The 16,107-nt window shown below is 33.1% G+C and overlaps 1 protein-coding gene across 1 annotated transcript in view; it reads left to right on the top strand.

Moving 5' to 3' along the window:
• The window catches only part of LOC119258564 (calcineurin subunit B type 1-like), a 32,370-nt gene extending 16,280 nt beyond the window's left edge, over positions 1 to 16,090 (top strand). The window contains exons 3-5 of the mRNA XM_054687745.1: positions 13,703 to 13,879; positions 15,001 to 15,060; positions 15,951 to 16,090. Coding sequence (XP_054543720.1) covers positions 13,703 to 13,879; positions 15,001 to 15,060; positions 15,951 to 16,090 — 377 coding nt within the window. The remainder of the gene's footprint in view (positions 1 to 13,702; positions 13,880 to 15,000; positions 15,061 to 15,950) is intronic.
• The last annotated feature ends 17 nt before the right edge of the window (positions 16,091 to 16,107 follow it).

Here is a 16,107-nt window from a genome sequence, read left to right as displayed (position 1 = left end):
TTGGTAGCTCTTACAAATTTGTAGTTTCAATAATGAAATTCATGACATGTAGCAATTTGATTTTCTACCACAAATTTGAATATTTTTGTATTTGTTATATACAAGTTAGTTATTTCAGTTGAGAAAAGCCTAGCTGTTTAGCAAAAAATGTAAATTCTTGAGTTCCTCAAAATGTTAGAACCAAAAATATAGAAAAATATACAAAAAGGAATTGAGAAATACATACAGAATAATAGCATTGGTCTGAAAGAAATTTCATTTGTGTTAGATAAAAAGAGAATAAAAAATAATTACTGAAATAGAGGAAATTTTCCCTCACCTCAGAAATTAAATCTTTTGGTTAAAAGAGCATTCTGATTGCTTAGATCAGATGAAAAATGTCTACATTAATCTTAACTTCTTTTGTAATATTAAAATTCTAAGAGTTAAAAAGAGAACCCTAAAAGGTTTTTTTGGAAAATAATTGCCTAAAAAGAATAGGAGGATATTAGCAACAACTGTAGATGATAGAGAGCAATGGAGCAATTCATTCAAAATCCTTAGTTCCTGAACCCAGAATTTGCTGTCAACTAAGTGATCACTTTGTTGTGAAATCAAAGCAGAGATGTTTCCAGATACCTAAGGACTTGGAAAGTTCCCCTTTCTTAAATTCTTCAATATGTACCCAGAAAAAATAGAAGTTTGAAAAAGAGATGAAATGAAATCCAAGATACCAGTGAAAATATCAGGATTAAAATTGCCATGATCCTACAAATCAGTTGGCTCAAATTAGAGCAAGAAGCTATAATTATCTGTGAAGAATGTTTTCAAGAAGAAAGTAAAAGGTGATAGGTAAACTGTGTGGTGTAATTCCTTAATATTAAAATAAAAGGCATATCAGTAATGGGCGGGGGGGAAGGTATACTGGGGATTCAGAATGCAGATAACGTTGTGGATGATAAACCACACTGAGCTCTGGAACAGCTCTAAGTCAGTCTTGAATAATTGAAAGCTGAAAGTAAATGATGACTTTTGAGTATGCAGTCTTCTGTGAAGATACCATATGATTTTTTTGGAGTTGTAGAAGCTAAAGAAAATGCACATAACATTTTTAAATGCAAGAAGAACAGGAATATAAATAAAAAGCAGGAAAACTTGGAGAGTGAGATGTAGTGAGATGGAGTTGGATTTACTTATAAAAGCAAATCTTGTGAGAGCCATGTTTTTGAATAAGATATGTTATTGGTCTATAACATATGCTTATAATTTAAAATATATCAATCACTTTTAAACTAGAATTGTTAATAACAATGAGAAAACTTGGAGATATGTTTTTACAATCTTATAAATTTATCGCTCATTTTGATAAGAACTCCAGTGTAGATATACCAAAAGGTGAAAAATAATAGCAATATGAATACTATCAGCAAGAAAACAAATTGCACACAAATTAGAAAACATCTTAGAAATATGTATTCTTATTTTTATCCACCTGGGATAGCATTCTTATTGTTTGTTTTCTCCATCCAGAAATACATGTTGAGGAATATGAATGGTTAGTATCCCTTAGCCTGAGTTCCTATGCAGACTGTTCAGATAGAACTAATACATGAAAAGAAACTGGAAAATATTTCAGACAATCATAGTTCCACCTTTGCCATCAACTTTACAGCACTAAACAACTTGACTCTTGGTATGTTTCCTTAAGCTTGAGTTTTTTACCTCCAAGGTTTCTTCTAACCCAGTGCATTATGTGGCTTTTCTATGACAGATTTTTTCTAAAGCTCAATGAACTCTGAAAACAAGTGTTAAAAATGGATTTTTAGAATTTTTGTTACTGTGTAGCTTATGTAACATCTTTGTAGAATATTCATTTATAGGACTAAGTTCTGGCATGGTGGGTCATTTTTGATCATTTCTTTTATGTAAGTAGGAGGAAGCAATGGTATATAACATTCACATTTAAAAAATAATTCCTAACTTACTTTTTTTTGCAAAACATATACCCATTTTTCTCTTGTCCCTCCTCCCCCACCTGTTAAAGCTGTTTCTGCATTTACATTTTTAAGAGGTGGTCTAGAAGAAAACACAGTTACCACTATCAGTAACAAAAGAACTGAAATCACTGCAATCTTAAGATAGTAAAAGGATAATGGAATTTAATGAGCTGTTTTATGCCAACAGTTCTAGACCTTAGATGAGATGGACAAGTTCCTTGTAAAGCAAGCATGTGAAGTTGACACAAGAACAAATAGAAATATCTTAATAGCATATCTTTTTATAAAATTGAATTCTTTATTAAAAAATTTTGACAAAAACTCCATGACCAGATAGCTAGCTTTACTGGTAAATTTTAGCAAATATTTAATTAAAAAAATACTATGAATCCATATGAATCCATATTCCTTCAGAAAACAGAAACTAGCATTATATGATAACAATACCAGGAACATTATAGAGAACACTAGGCCAATATTCATCATGAATATATGTGGAAAAATATCCTTATATATTAGCAAGCTCAATCCAGCAATAAGTGAAATGAAATATAAAATGTGACCTAATGGGGTTTATCCCAGGAGTAAAATTTTCACTAACAAAAATCAATGTAACTCACTATAGTACAGATAAAAAAACACACACACGCAATACAGGTTTACTTTGTGTTATTACACTTTACAGATAATGCATTTTTACAAATCGAAGGTTTATGGCCACTGCATTGAATCTATTTACCAATTTTCCAACAGTGTATGTTCACTTTTTGTTTGTCACATTTAATCAAGGTATGTATTGTGGGATTCTTTTTTTTATTCTTTTTGGATGCATAATGCTGTTGCACTCTTAAATAGACCACTACAATATAAAAGTAATTTTTATATATACTGGAAACCAAAAAATTTGTATGACTTGGTTAATTGTGATACTCACTTTATCGTGGTGGCCTGGAACCAAACCTGCAGTATTTCCAAGCTGTATCTGTAGATATAGCAAAGTATTTCTTTGACACATTTCGGTATTCATTCATGATACTTTTAAATTAGGAGTAGAAGAGAGAATGTCCTCAATCTGATAAAGGACACCTTTGAAAATCTGTAACATCATAATTATTTAACGGTGAAAGACTCAATGCTTTCCACCTAAGATCGGGGGTGGGGTGGAGGGAGTAAGCAAAGTTAAAAGAGCCAGAACAATTTTCATAAAGAACAAAAAATGTAAAAATAATGTTCCCCAATTTAAAGCTAGAGCTATGGATATAAGATAGACAAAATCAATAAAATAGAGAGCATAAACATACCATTTACACACATATGTGTGTATACACACACACACACAATAATGTCAAGGATATTTTAAGGGGAGCATTTCAACGAAGTAGTCTTAAAACAATAGCTGTATTTCTTTGTGGAATAAAAATTTACCTCTACCCCTACAAAAACAATATGGGTCATAGATTTATGACAGCAAAGCTAAAACTATGGAACTTCTTGAATAATACAGGAGAAATCTTTACGACCAAGACAAGGATTTGTAGTATGCATAAACCATGAATCATAAAAGAAGAAAAATGGATTTCATGAAAACTTTTTGCTCTTTCAAAAACATCTATGAAAAGGCAGCTGAACAGACTAGGAGAAATTATTTGAAATAGCTACATCTGATAAAAGATGTGCATCAATCAGTATACAATGAGAAGCCCACAACTTTTAATTACATGTAGTCGCAAATTTTATTTACTCATTTTTATCAATGAGTATTACTTATTTTTAAGTTGTATTATTTTTTGTTGAGGTAACATTGGTTAACAACACCTTATGTGACTTAGGGGAGAGATTAACACCCTTTAGATGTATGACATGACCTCATGCCCACCACCAAAGGATCCATAATCTTCACCATAATCCATTGGGTTTCCCTCCCACCTTTACCCTCCACCCTCATCCTCCCACTCTGGTTGCCTCAATTCTGCTCTTAGATTTCTAGGTTTGTTTTGGTTTAGTGTTGTCTTTTCCTTTGTTTTGTTTCTTTATATTCCACATAGGAGTTAAGTGATTCAGTATTTGTCTGTCTTCAGACTTACTTGGCTTTGCATAATCCCCTCCAGTTCCATCCATGTTGTTGCAAATAGCAAGATTTCATCTTTTTAGTCATAGCTGAGTAGTATTTCATTGTGTATATATACACCACATCTTCTTAATCTGGTCATCTGTCATTGGGCATTTAAGTTGTTTCCCTAACTTGGTTTTTGTGTAAATAGTGCTTCAATGAACATACGAGTGTGTGTATCCCTTTAAATTAATGTTTTTACATTCTTTGGATAGACATCGAGGAGTGGAATTACTGGATCATATGGTAGATCTATTTTTAATATTTTGCGAAACCTTTATACTGTTTTCCATAGGGGCTGGACCAGTTTACAGTCCTACCAATAGAGTGCGAGGGTTCCTCTTTCACCACACCCTCACCCAACATTAGTTGTTTTCTGGTCTTGTTGGTTATGGGCCATTTTCACAGGTGTGAGGTGTGGTATATTGTGATTTTGATTTTCATTTCCCTGATACGTGGTGATGAACATTTTTTCATACACTTGTTTGCCATTTGTCTGTGTCATTAGAGGAGTGCCTATAACTCTGCCTGTTTTGTCATTGGGTTTTTTGTGGATCTTTTTTGTTGCGTTCTTTGAAGCTCTTGAATATTAGCCCCCGTTAGATGTATGATGTTTAAGTATCTTCTCCCATTTGGTATGGTATCTTTTAGTTTTAATGATAGTTCTTTCTCATTCAGAAGCTTTTTAGTCAGATGTAGTCTCATCAATTTTATTTTTGCTTGTTTCCCTTGCCATTGTAATTGAGTCTCCAAAGACATCTCTGAAGCCAGTGTCTCAAGGTGTTTTGCCTGTTATTCTTTTATGTATTTTATGATTTCAAATCTTAGACATTCAAGTCTTTAATCCGTTTTTAGTTGATTTATCGGTTTTAAAAAGTGTAAATGATCACCTCACAAATGAAGATATATAAATTGCCAGTAATCACATAAGGAAGATACTCAAGATCATTAGACTTAAGAGAAATGTAGATTTAAGCTATAATCATATGCTGGCACCATTAGACTAACTAAACTTCAGAAAGCTGACAGTACCACATATTGGCAAGGATATGGGATTACTGGAATTCTAGGAGTGTAAATAGTACCACTTTGGGAAACTTTGGCAGTTTCTGAAAGTTAAATATCTACTTACCCTATAACTCAGCAATTCAGGAAATATTTGTTTACAGTAAAGCTTATTCATGAGTATTCTTAACAACCTCATTCCTGATAGTCCTAAACAGGAAATAACAAGAATGTCTACTAAGCAAATTATGGTATATCAATGCAGTGGACTTTATTGTAAAGCAGAACAGTGTTTGCCTTGGAATTGGTGGGTGTGGAGGTTGATTGACTATGAAGGGCCTAAGGAAACATTTTGGAATAATGAAAATTTTTTATTTTGGTTATAGTGATGCTTACAATAGGCATACACATTTGTCAAAATCTGTCGAACTATGTAATATAATTTTGGAATGTCATTTATTTCTCAGAGTTGGTTTAAAGTTTTTTACAATTTTGATTACAGCTTTGTAATTCTTTTGCTGGTACTGATATCTAGCTTTTCTGTATTTGACTATTTAACAGTTTTCTAAATATATGAATTCTAGAAACACCAAAAGCATCTGTTACCTCTTACATTAGAAAATTATTATGTGGGGCCTCCCCTGGTGGTGCAGTGGTTGAGTGCTGTGCTGCGAAGCTGCCCGCAGCCTCTGCAGCGCCGGTTCGATCCCATGCCACAGGCGAGGGTCCCACATGGTGCGACAGACCTCTCCTGCCACGCCCGCTGCTCCCCTCAGCAGTGTACTTCATCTGTCTGCCTGCTCTGTTCCCCCTCTCTGGCTCTGGTGAATTCTCTCACCCTCCGTGCTTCTGACTGTACCCAGTGCTTGTATAAATAAATAAATAAATATCTTTTTTTTTAAAAAGAAAATTATTATATACCCTTAAAATTTAAATCTTTAAGTGGATAAAGTTTTGTAAGTCTCGGCACAATGGGTGTGACTATGTCTCCATATTTCTTTTTTTTTTTTTAACACCGGAATATATTTCATAAGTACTTTTAAAATTTTCTTATAATATTGGTAGGATTCTTTTGTCTGCTGTCAGACAATTCTGTGTAGAATATTAAATAATAGAAATATTAAGCTGCTTGTTTATACACAGGTCGTTATAAAATTTGGGTGTGTTTTTGGAGATGCTGATGACCTTGTCTACTGCGCCCCCTGGTGGTTTTTTACTTATTTGGGGTATCAGGAAAATACAGCTAATTTTTGTAGGAGATGAATTTTACAAAAGATAATTATTAAGTGAATCTTAAAAAAAACTACCCATTGACTCGTATGGCAACATTATAAGGCCTTTATTCTTATGGTAGTCTTTACAAGAATTATTACAGTACATGTTTCTCCATAGGTAATTTTGTCATGTCAGATAGCGCTTTTCACAGTATCCCTCTTGGTTAGAGATTCTGAGATCCCTTATTAGAGTAATATTTCTGTTAAATAAACTGTTAAATAGTCAAATATGGAAAAGCTAGTTATCAGTACCAGCAAAAGAATTACAAAGCTGTAATCAAAATCGTAAAAAATTTTAAACCAACTCTGAGAAATATATGACATTCCAAAATTATATAGTTCGACACATTTTGACAAATGTGTATGCCTATGTAAGCATCACTATAGCCAAAAAAAATTTTTTTCATTATTCCAAAATGTTTTCTTAGGCCCTTTGTAGCCTAATAGTTCTCATTCTATGGTATGGTTCTAAATATCCTGTCATACAAAGGAGATTGGGGATTCTTTTCTTAATAATAGTGTGTGAAGTCAGGATGAGGGAAGAATATTTTTGGTGTCAGAAATTAAGGAAGTGTATGCAAAATGGGGCTTGTTGAAAGGTCACACAGGAGTAGGTATGAGGTATTACCTTAAGACCAAAGATTGAACAATTTGACTAGCAAATAATGGCATGTATAGCTTTTAACTCATAGAATAAAGATCCTTGAGTCCATGATAATATGAATAATTAAATAAAGAAATAAGTGGGGAGAAGGGACAGGTGGTTTTTGTTGTTGTTGTTGTTGTTATATCTTCTCTTCCCTGATATTTTTTTAATACAAAGAGGAAGGTCACTATTTTGGCCAAATGATCAAAGGTAATGGCACTAGACATTGACATCACAAACCCTTTGATATGACCACTGGCAAGGACACATCATTTCTGTGGCATTCTTCCTCATTCATTCTGATCATGAGAAAATACCAGATTCAAGCTGAGGGACACCTTACAAAATACTGTATCGAAAGGTCAAGGGGAGAAGTAAGGAATATCACATATTGGAAGGGACTAAGGAGAAATTGCCAAAAAGTTGTCAAAATGTTCCCAAAATTGTGTTTGCTTCGGCAGCACATATACCAAAAATGTTCCTAAATATTACAATGAGATACCATCTTACACCAGTGAGAATGGCACATATTAAAAAAACTAGCAACAACAAATGTTGACGAGGATGTGGAGAAAAAGGAACTCTCCTGCACTGCTGGTGGGAGTGCAAATGGGTCCAAACACTATGGAAAGCTGTATGAAGATTCCGCAGTCTGCTTAAAGATGGAGCTTCCATATGATCCAGCAATTCCACTCCTAGGTATTTACCCAAAGGACACAGAAACATTAATTCAAAAGGGCACTTGCACGCCTGTGTTTATAGCAGCACTATTTACAATAGGTAAGCTATGGAAACAACCCAAATGCCCAAAAATAGATGACTGGATCAAGAAGATGTGGTACATATACACAATGGAATATTACTCAGCAGTCAAAAAAGATAAACTCATGCAATTTGCAGCAACATGGATGGAGTTGGAAGGGATCATGTTCAGCGAAATAAGCCAGAAAGTAAGTAAAAATCAAACCAACAAGCAACTATAAACCAGAGACACACAACGGGGGGGAAGAATGGAGTAGGATCAAAACAAGGGTTGTGGGAACTGTATGGGGACTATAACCAAGCTGAAAATGCATACATTGTGCAAAAATGAAAAATGCTGTAAAAAATACATAAAATTAAAAAAATTTTTTTTTTAAAAAGATGAAAAAAAATGTTCCCAGATACCCCTCACACAGCTTTCTGTAATGTTAACATCGTTCAGAATTAAATCAAAAAATTAATGTTGGTACAATACTCATTAAACTGTATTTTAGTGAAAAAAAATCAACAACTGGTAACTTTTGAAGTTTTTCTTATCTAGTATTTTTTCTTTTCTAGGATTCCACATTACAGTTAGTTATTTCTTTCAAAATATAAATCCTAGGAGGATTCGAAGAGATTCATTTTTTTCTTGTTAAATCATTAAGTGACAAAAGAATTTTCTGAAGGAGCAGTAGTTTTGTTTTCTACTGTTGTTTACTACACAATTGTTGGTAATTGGTTACAATTTGAGGATAATCATTCTGCCATTTTGCTTATTTATTTTCCTTTTCATTCTGAGAAAACTCATGACTACAAAATGTTTTTACTTTTAATCCTTACAGTGGAGTAATAGCTTGGTGTATATGTAGTAATAACAGTACCTTAAGAGCCAAAGACTTAGGCTCTCTTCTATTTTGGAAGCTCATACTCCTTTTTTCTAAATGAAAAAGAAGTATGTACAGACATACACATATGATTAAGACGGTAATGTTTCTTCATCTGAGATGATGATGAATGAATATGCAACATTTCTATCTATTAATATTATATTTCCTTAGTATTGATGTGTCCACTTGGAAATTTTTATTAAGATTTACTACAGTTGCATGAGCTCTCTAGAAGCAAAGTCTTAATCATTTGATGTGGTGACACATAATTTTCTTGAAACTGCTTGTTAAAATGAGTAACCATCTAGATTTCACATTCATTGCTGAGTATACCTGGGGTACATTGATCTGGGTAACATCTTGACAGTTTAATTTGGTGCTTGCTATATAAGCAGTCCATCAATTCCCTATTAATTTTGTGTTTTATAAACTCAAAATGAAAGATCTATAGATTTGTACTTACTTAGATTTTAGAGAACATATATATATCTGTATATGCACTTTTATGACTATAATGTTTTTTATTTCAATATTTTCTATGAAATAATCGAACAGGTAAGATGTTCAATTATTATTGTTTATACAAAGGTTTCCTTACAAAAAGTGGGAAAATAACATGAGTTTCAACTTGATAAAAGATATGAAAAAGAATATCTATGAGTCAAGAGGGTGAGGTATTTATTTGTCGTCATTGTGTTCCCCCCTTGTCGTCATTGTGTTCCCCACTTAAACATCTGTTTTAAGGGAGTGTGATCCCAGACAGTACGGATAAAATCTTTGTTAAAGTTTGGTGCCGAAAGTTAGAATTTGTCCCTTAATATGTACTAAGTGCAGATTTGTGAAACATCCAATGGTAATGCCAAAATGGGTTTGATGTGTTTTAGAAATCTTTGCCTAATTTTAGAAGATTAATAGGTACTGAAATTTTAAGAATTGTGACAATACTTTAAGATACCTTTAATCCTGTAACATGGCGCTTCTATAGTACCAGCAGCTGGTCACGCTAAATAACTGCTTCTCTGGTGGCAGTAGTGACCACATAGTCAACTAACCCTAAATAACTATTTTTACTATTTGTTTTTAAAAGCTAGCTTCCTTAGGTCTTGGCTTTAAAACATACTTGTGGCATTACCTTGAATAGACATTGCATACACATTACCTTGAATAGACTAGTACTGAGTCTATGTCTCAGAAACTAGTCTGTGTCTTACATGATCATTATTGCAATCTAAGTAGGAAGGAAAGAAGGAAATATATCAGTTACAGTCTCCTTTCAAACTACAGTGACCTCTTCAACTCAAGGTGGGTTTGGACTATATGAGGTTTGTGAGACTGATTATGAAAAGAAAGATTAGGTGAAGCTTAGACCCTTTAAACCCTTTAAGTCATACTTACGGAACTTAGAAAGACAGTTGTTGTTAAATGTGATCACTGGTACATTGCTTTGCCTTTGAGGAAAGTTTTAACTAATCCAGAATAGGTGTCAACTATCTTATACTATTTCATAACATAAAGTAACACAGAAAGTTGAATGAATTTTGAATGTTGCTTTAAGGCCTTTCACCAGCTAATGATACGCCTAACTACAGGAGACACAGTTAATAACACCCTCCCTTTTTTTAAAATCAGAGAAAAATTGATGTGTGTCTCATAAGTGGAGCACTCAAGGGACGAACACTCCAGCAGAGGGTTTATAAAGAAATGGAGGCTTGGAATTTATGCTATAAAAGAATTGTAAGAATTGTGCTAAGAATATTATAGCTAAGTAGAGGTATTAGGGGAAGAGATAAGATGGAAATTTGAATTGAGGCTAAGTACTGTCAAGGGCTCTTGACTTTTCTATCCTATTTGCTTTGGGAAGCCTTTCAAAAATTTTGAGCACAAAAGCTAGCAATTTGGCTGAATGTGCCTTATCAAAAGTGTTTGGTAGTATAAAGAAGGATAGATTGAACCAAGTATATCTATATGGTGATTTATGTTATCTATCTTACAATATTCATTATATTCCTTACTAATAAATCAAGGCTGGAATGCTGTCTTCCAAATAGTGCTAATTTTCAGGTAATTGAAAGTTCTTCAAGTGCCTTAGTTTCAGTTTCATAAGGTACAACTTTCTGAACTGTTATTCATGTCCCATTTTTAAAAATGGAATCTAACACGTAGTTTAGTTTAAATGTTGACACTGTATATCTATCTTCCCTCTTTTTGCTCAGTGAAACCATCCTCATTTGTCTGTGTGCTGCTTGTGGAGGCACTGTCTTTCCTTTCCCACTTGTAATTCTACCATAGTCTATTATATTTAATTTCATCATCCACTTTTCTGGTCTGTCATTGTAAATTAAGGAGAAATGAACAGTTGTAAAAAAGAAAGTAACTAATAATGAATCTTTGGTATGAATGTAAGATTAATGTAAGCATGAAAAGTGACTCTTAAGCAAAATCTTTGAACTTTGAGAAACGATAGGAAAAGATTTGCTGATTGCTATCTGCTTAGATAAGTAGTTTTGCTTACAATGTTGATGGCATTTTGATCAATAAATTTTAAATCTGAAACACTTAGAATTAATACTTAAAAACATTTATACTTAAAAACAGGTGTTCACATGTTACATGCAATGTACAGAACCACCAATGAGAAAACGATGAACTTTTCCCTAAGTGGGGGAGACATGTAAATAAATAAGCAAAAAGTATTAAGTTTTGTTTTCCTCAGAGTAAGGATATCTAATTTCATAATGGAAAATTGAATAATACGGTTAATTTGAACAGCTTGCTAGCTTGCTTTTATCATCTCTCCCATAAAGCAGTACTCTTTGGTAGAGGTATAAAAATGCTTTTTCTATTTCAGTTGATTTGTTTATGAAGTGTGTGTATGTGTGTGTGTGTAAATTTTGATTGGATTATTTTTTGAGATTTATTTATACAAGAACCAGGGCACAGACCAGATGCACGGGAGAGTGAGAGGATTCACCAGAGACAGAGTGGGGAACAGAACAGGCAGACTGACGAAATATACTGCTGAGGGAGCAGCAGGCGAGGCTGGAGGGGATGGAACTGGCACTGCAGAGACTGCGGACAGCTTCACAGTGCTGTGCACAACCACCTGCGCCACCAGGGAGGCACTGGATAATTTTTTATAAGATTTTTTGCTTTTATTTATGCATACAAGAACTGGGGTACAAGCCAGAGGTCTGGGGAGTGAGAGGACTCACCAGAGACAGACTGGGGAGCAGAACAGGCTGATCTATTGAAATACACTGCTGAGGGGAGCAGCAGGCAAGACAGGAGAGGTTTGCTGCACCATGTGGTTTTGCTCCCTAGTGTGGGGATCGAACTCATGCCACAGTGGCTCGTGATAGCCTGATAGTGCTGAGACTTTCACCCCTGCACCACCAGGGAGGCCCTTGTTTGGATTATTATAAACATGCATGTGTGTTTTGCTATTTGAAGTGGTGTTTAAATGAATCATTAAATTATGGTAAAGATACCTCTGCTGTAACACAACATACGCATTCCTGAAAAACCTCATGTCTGCAAAATCATGTCTGGAAAAAATACGGATAGACTATTCACTATGCAGCCTTATAACAGAGTACTAACAGAAACAACAATGATTTTTAAAACACTAGCACAAATTACCTTAACATAAATGGCATTTGTGTTAACCACTATAGACTGTCAGCCCTAATTGTCTTGAGGACATCTGCTTCAGTAGAAACTAAGTTTGTAAAAATTACATAATGAACCAGGATATAGTCATCTATGTTAATTGCTTTTTTTTTTTGAGAAGCAGTATATACAAGAGAAATTGTCTTTGTTGAGTGTTCATTTGCACCTTTAGTTTTCACTAGATAACAATGTTAGTCTCTGGGTTCTTGAAACTACTAAATTTGCTGTTAACTTTTTCCTAAAAAGGTAGTTGTTCTCGCCTTTTTTTTCTCCTTCACATTTTATCAACACTTTCTCTTTAAGGAAAGTCTGCCTCTGATCCCTTCATAACATAGTGGGGGAAATCCCTCTAAACCATTGATAACTTCTGTATCTGCTGACATCACTGCCTTTCTTAATTGCACATATACCAGTTCATATTAGAGCAGCATCTTGTAGTTTTACAGTTATGCTTTAGTGCAGGTAATTATAGTTACTTTGTTTAATTTACATTTTAAAAATGTTAACTTGCAAGTTCTTATAATGAGGATATTGTGTAGTTGAATTTACAAAACAGTTTGCAATGTCAGTCTCTACTATTGTGGTGGGCAGTGTAATATTTGACTTGTTTTTCTTTTAAAAACTGTTAATATATTTAATTAACTTTTTAATGTATTGGTAAGTATTACTTTTTTGAAAGTAATATTTCTATTAAGAGATGATCAGAATTGCGTGAATTAGTCTGATATTTTAAAGGAATGAAAACAATAATTTGCAAATAAATGAAGGACACTTTTAAAGAATGTGGATAAGAAATACGAATTCTTTAGTTTGTTTTTAAAGCTTTGAGGGTGAATTTTGTCAACTAATCCTATGGTTAAAAAGGTAAAAGCTATGTTTTATTTGCTCATATTTTCAAAGAATATTCTGGAACATTATTAAAAAATTGGCAACATTACCTCCAAGGAGAGGAATTGGATGTCTGTGGGGTGGAGGAAGATGGGAGGGAGTCTTTGAATTTTGAATTATGTTAGAAATAGGTTCACATTTTGAACCATGAGGTATTAGAAATAAAGCAAATTAAATTTAAAATGAAAACGAAAGTGCTTAAGTATAGAACAGAGATTGATTTAGCTTATCTAATAGTAACCACTTGATTTCAATGATCAGCTTAGCAGAGAGCCAGTCCTGTACTCACCAGTACAACTGGCACTCACCAGTTGGTTGTATGTATGGCAGGTGCAGAATAACAAAAGGATGACCAAATAAAAATATCGCTCATGTATTTTTTTCTATTAAAAGAAATCAACTCTTGTAGTTAAGTTGGAAATTCAACTGTTTGATAATTGCTAGATTTTTTTCTATAATCACAATGTCATTTTGTAAATCTTACTATCTCTGTTTGCTTTTAGTTGATGCTGATGAAATTAAAAGGCTAGGAAAGAGATTTAAGAAGCTTGATTTGGACAATTCTGGTTCTTTGAGTGTGGAAGAGTTTATGTCTTTGCCTGAGTTACAACAGAATCCTTTAGTACAGCGAGTAATAGATATATTCGACACAGATGGGAATGGAGAAGTAGACTTTAAAGGTAAGAAAGTAGTTTTTAAAATCTCACAATTTAGATAATCTACGAGTAGTCTTAAGAGTTTTATGTTTGAAAATATTTGAAAATTTTAGTTATTCTTCAATGTCTTTGTATTATTGGTGATTTTAGAATAATAGTGTATGTTTAAATTTTAAAATCTGTGGTGTATGAACCTTAACAAACTAAGATCTTTTACTTTGTGGCTCACAAACTATCATATTGCCCTATAAGATACTCTTAAAAATTAGGAGTTAATATTTGCTTTATTTTTAGAAAAGCCTCACTTTAGGGAATGTAATATAGGAAGCTGCATTATTTAAAAACTTTTTTAAAAAGAATGAGACTTAAGTGAGCAATTAAAATAAACAGCAATAAGGATATGAATACTTCTATAGAAGGGATGGATATATTTTAGTTAATGTACATTTTGTACTAAGATACTCAATAGTGCTTTTGCTAATACTAATGATACATAATTTTATTCTTGATTCTATACTTTAAATTTTATTTCAGTGGTGAATCATGAACAGTTTGTTATTTGCTTTTCAGGAACTGAATGATTATAAGTGAAGGGAGCTAAAATTGATGATGATTTAATGTTTACCAGCAGTGAAGAAAAATGATCACTTATCATGAAACTTCAGTTTACTGAAGTGATTCTAAATGTTGGGATCAGAAATCCAAATTTTTTTGTTGTTAAACATTAAACAATGTTTAATCCTTTTTTTTTAAGTCCTCCTTTATAATTATATTTCAAGAACATTACTAGCTTTAAAGAATGTTTGGGGTATTATGCTCTATGGTACTTATATGTTTCTACAACTTTGACTTTAGAGGACTCAAAGTTGATTTTATATATATATATTTGTATATATATGCTTACACATATATAATACATGACTATATAGACACACATATATGATCCATTATATGTGCGTATGTGTGTTATTTTTATGACCCTTTTTGCTATTTCATATGTGGCATTTTCATTATTAAATACTGCTAGTAATATTTTCTTTTACCAGCAAGAAAAGTCCTTTGTTTTTAAAAAGAAAATATCCACGTTGGTTTTCTGTGTAAAAAATTGAAATTTCTGATATGTAACCTTTTCTTGTTCTACTCAGAATTCATTGAGGGAGTCTCTCAGTTCAGTGTCAAAGGAGATAAGGAACAAAAGTTGAGGTGTAAGTACTTTTCTTCATTGATTTCATTCTCCCTTTTATACCCACTACTACTTCATACTGCATTATAACCTCCTTGTAAAGCATTCTAAAAGTTTTCTTTTTATTCTAGATTTTTAGTAGATATTACAGGAATGTATTTGCAACTAGTATTTTTAATAATGTGCCATTGTAGGTTTTAGTTGAATAGAAAGAAAATGGAACTCATTTTTACTGAAAACAGTCAAGTTCAATATCCTACTTGGATAAGATTTTTTTGTTGTTGTTCATGATGAAAATAGGGAGAATTGGTCTAATATGATTAGATTAACTTAGTTTACACACATTGAATTCAGAAATAGCTAGCCAGAAGTCCACTATTTTGACTATGATAGACAACCTCTATTGCAGTGATCATTTGATACCTTTTAAATTATTCAGCTCTTAACTAGAGAGACATTTTATTGAATGACCGTTCTCAGCATAGCGTATATAAGATGTTTATCTTACGCAAATTAACTCTTGATATAATTGAGAGTAGTAATAATAGCAGTTGGTATCTTTTATTGAGCTTTTACCATGTATCAAACTTGTGATATAAACTGTTCACATGTATTACTCACTCATACACTAAAAAATCTGGGAGGTTGGAACTGTTCCTAGCCCCTATTTTACATGTGCAGAAACTGAAGTAAGTTAAATATTGCCCTAGGCTATGCCAGTTGGCCTGTGCAGTCTTGATTCATAGCCTATATTCTTAGCTATGTTAAGTTGCGTCTAAAGGTAACATCTATATTCATGAAGGCTCATAGTTATGATTCTAGATGTTTAGCAGTTTACTATGTTCTTTATCAAAATATTTACTTATTATATGCTTTATTATTGCCATTGATTTTCCTTACTTTTCTTTTTAGTTGCTTTCCGTATCTATGACATGGATAAAGATGGCTATATTTCCAATGGGGAGCTCTTCCAGGTGCTGAAGATGATGGTGGGGAACAATCTGAAAGATACAGTTACAGCAAATCGTAGACAAATAAATCAATGCAGATAAGGATGGGGATGGAAGAA

This window comes from Talpa occidentalis, unplaced genomic scaffold (genome assembly GCF_014898055.3).
Source record: "Talpa occidentalis isolate TD23 unplaced genomic scaffold, MPIMG_talOcc4v2.1 talOcc4.5, whole genome shotgun sequence".
Classification (NCBI taxonomy): domain Eukaryota; kingdom Metazoa; phylum Chordata; class Mammalia; order Eulipotyphla; family Talpidae; genus Talpa; species Talpa occidentalis.
Note: the sequence above shows the minus strand (reverse complement) of the source record. Positions and strands in the feature narration are given on the sequence as shown.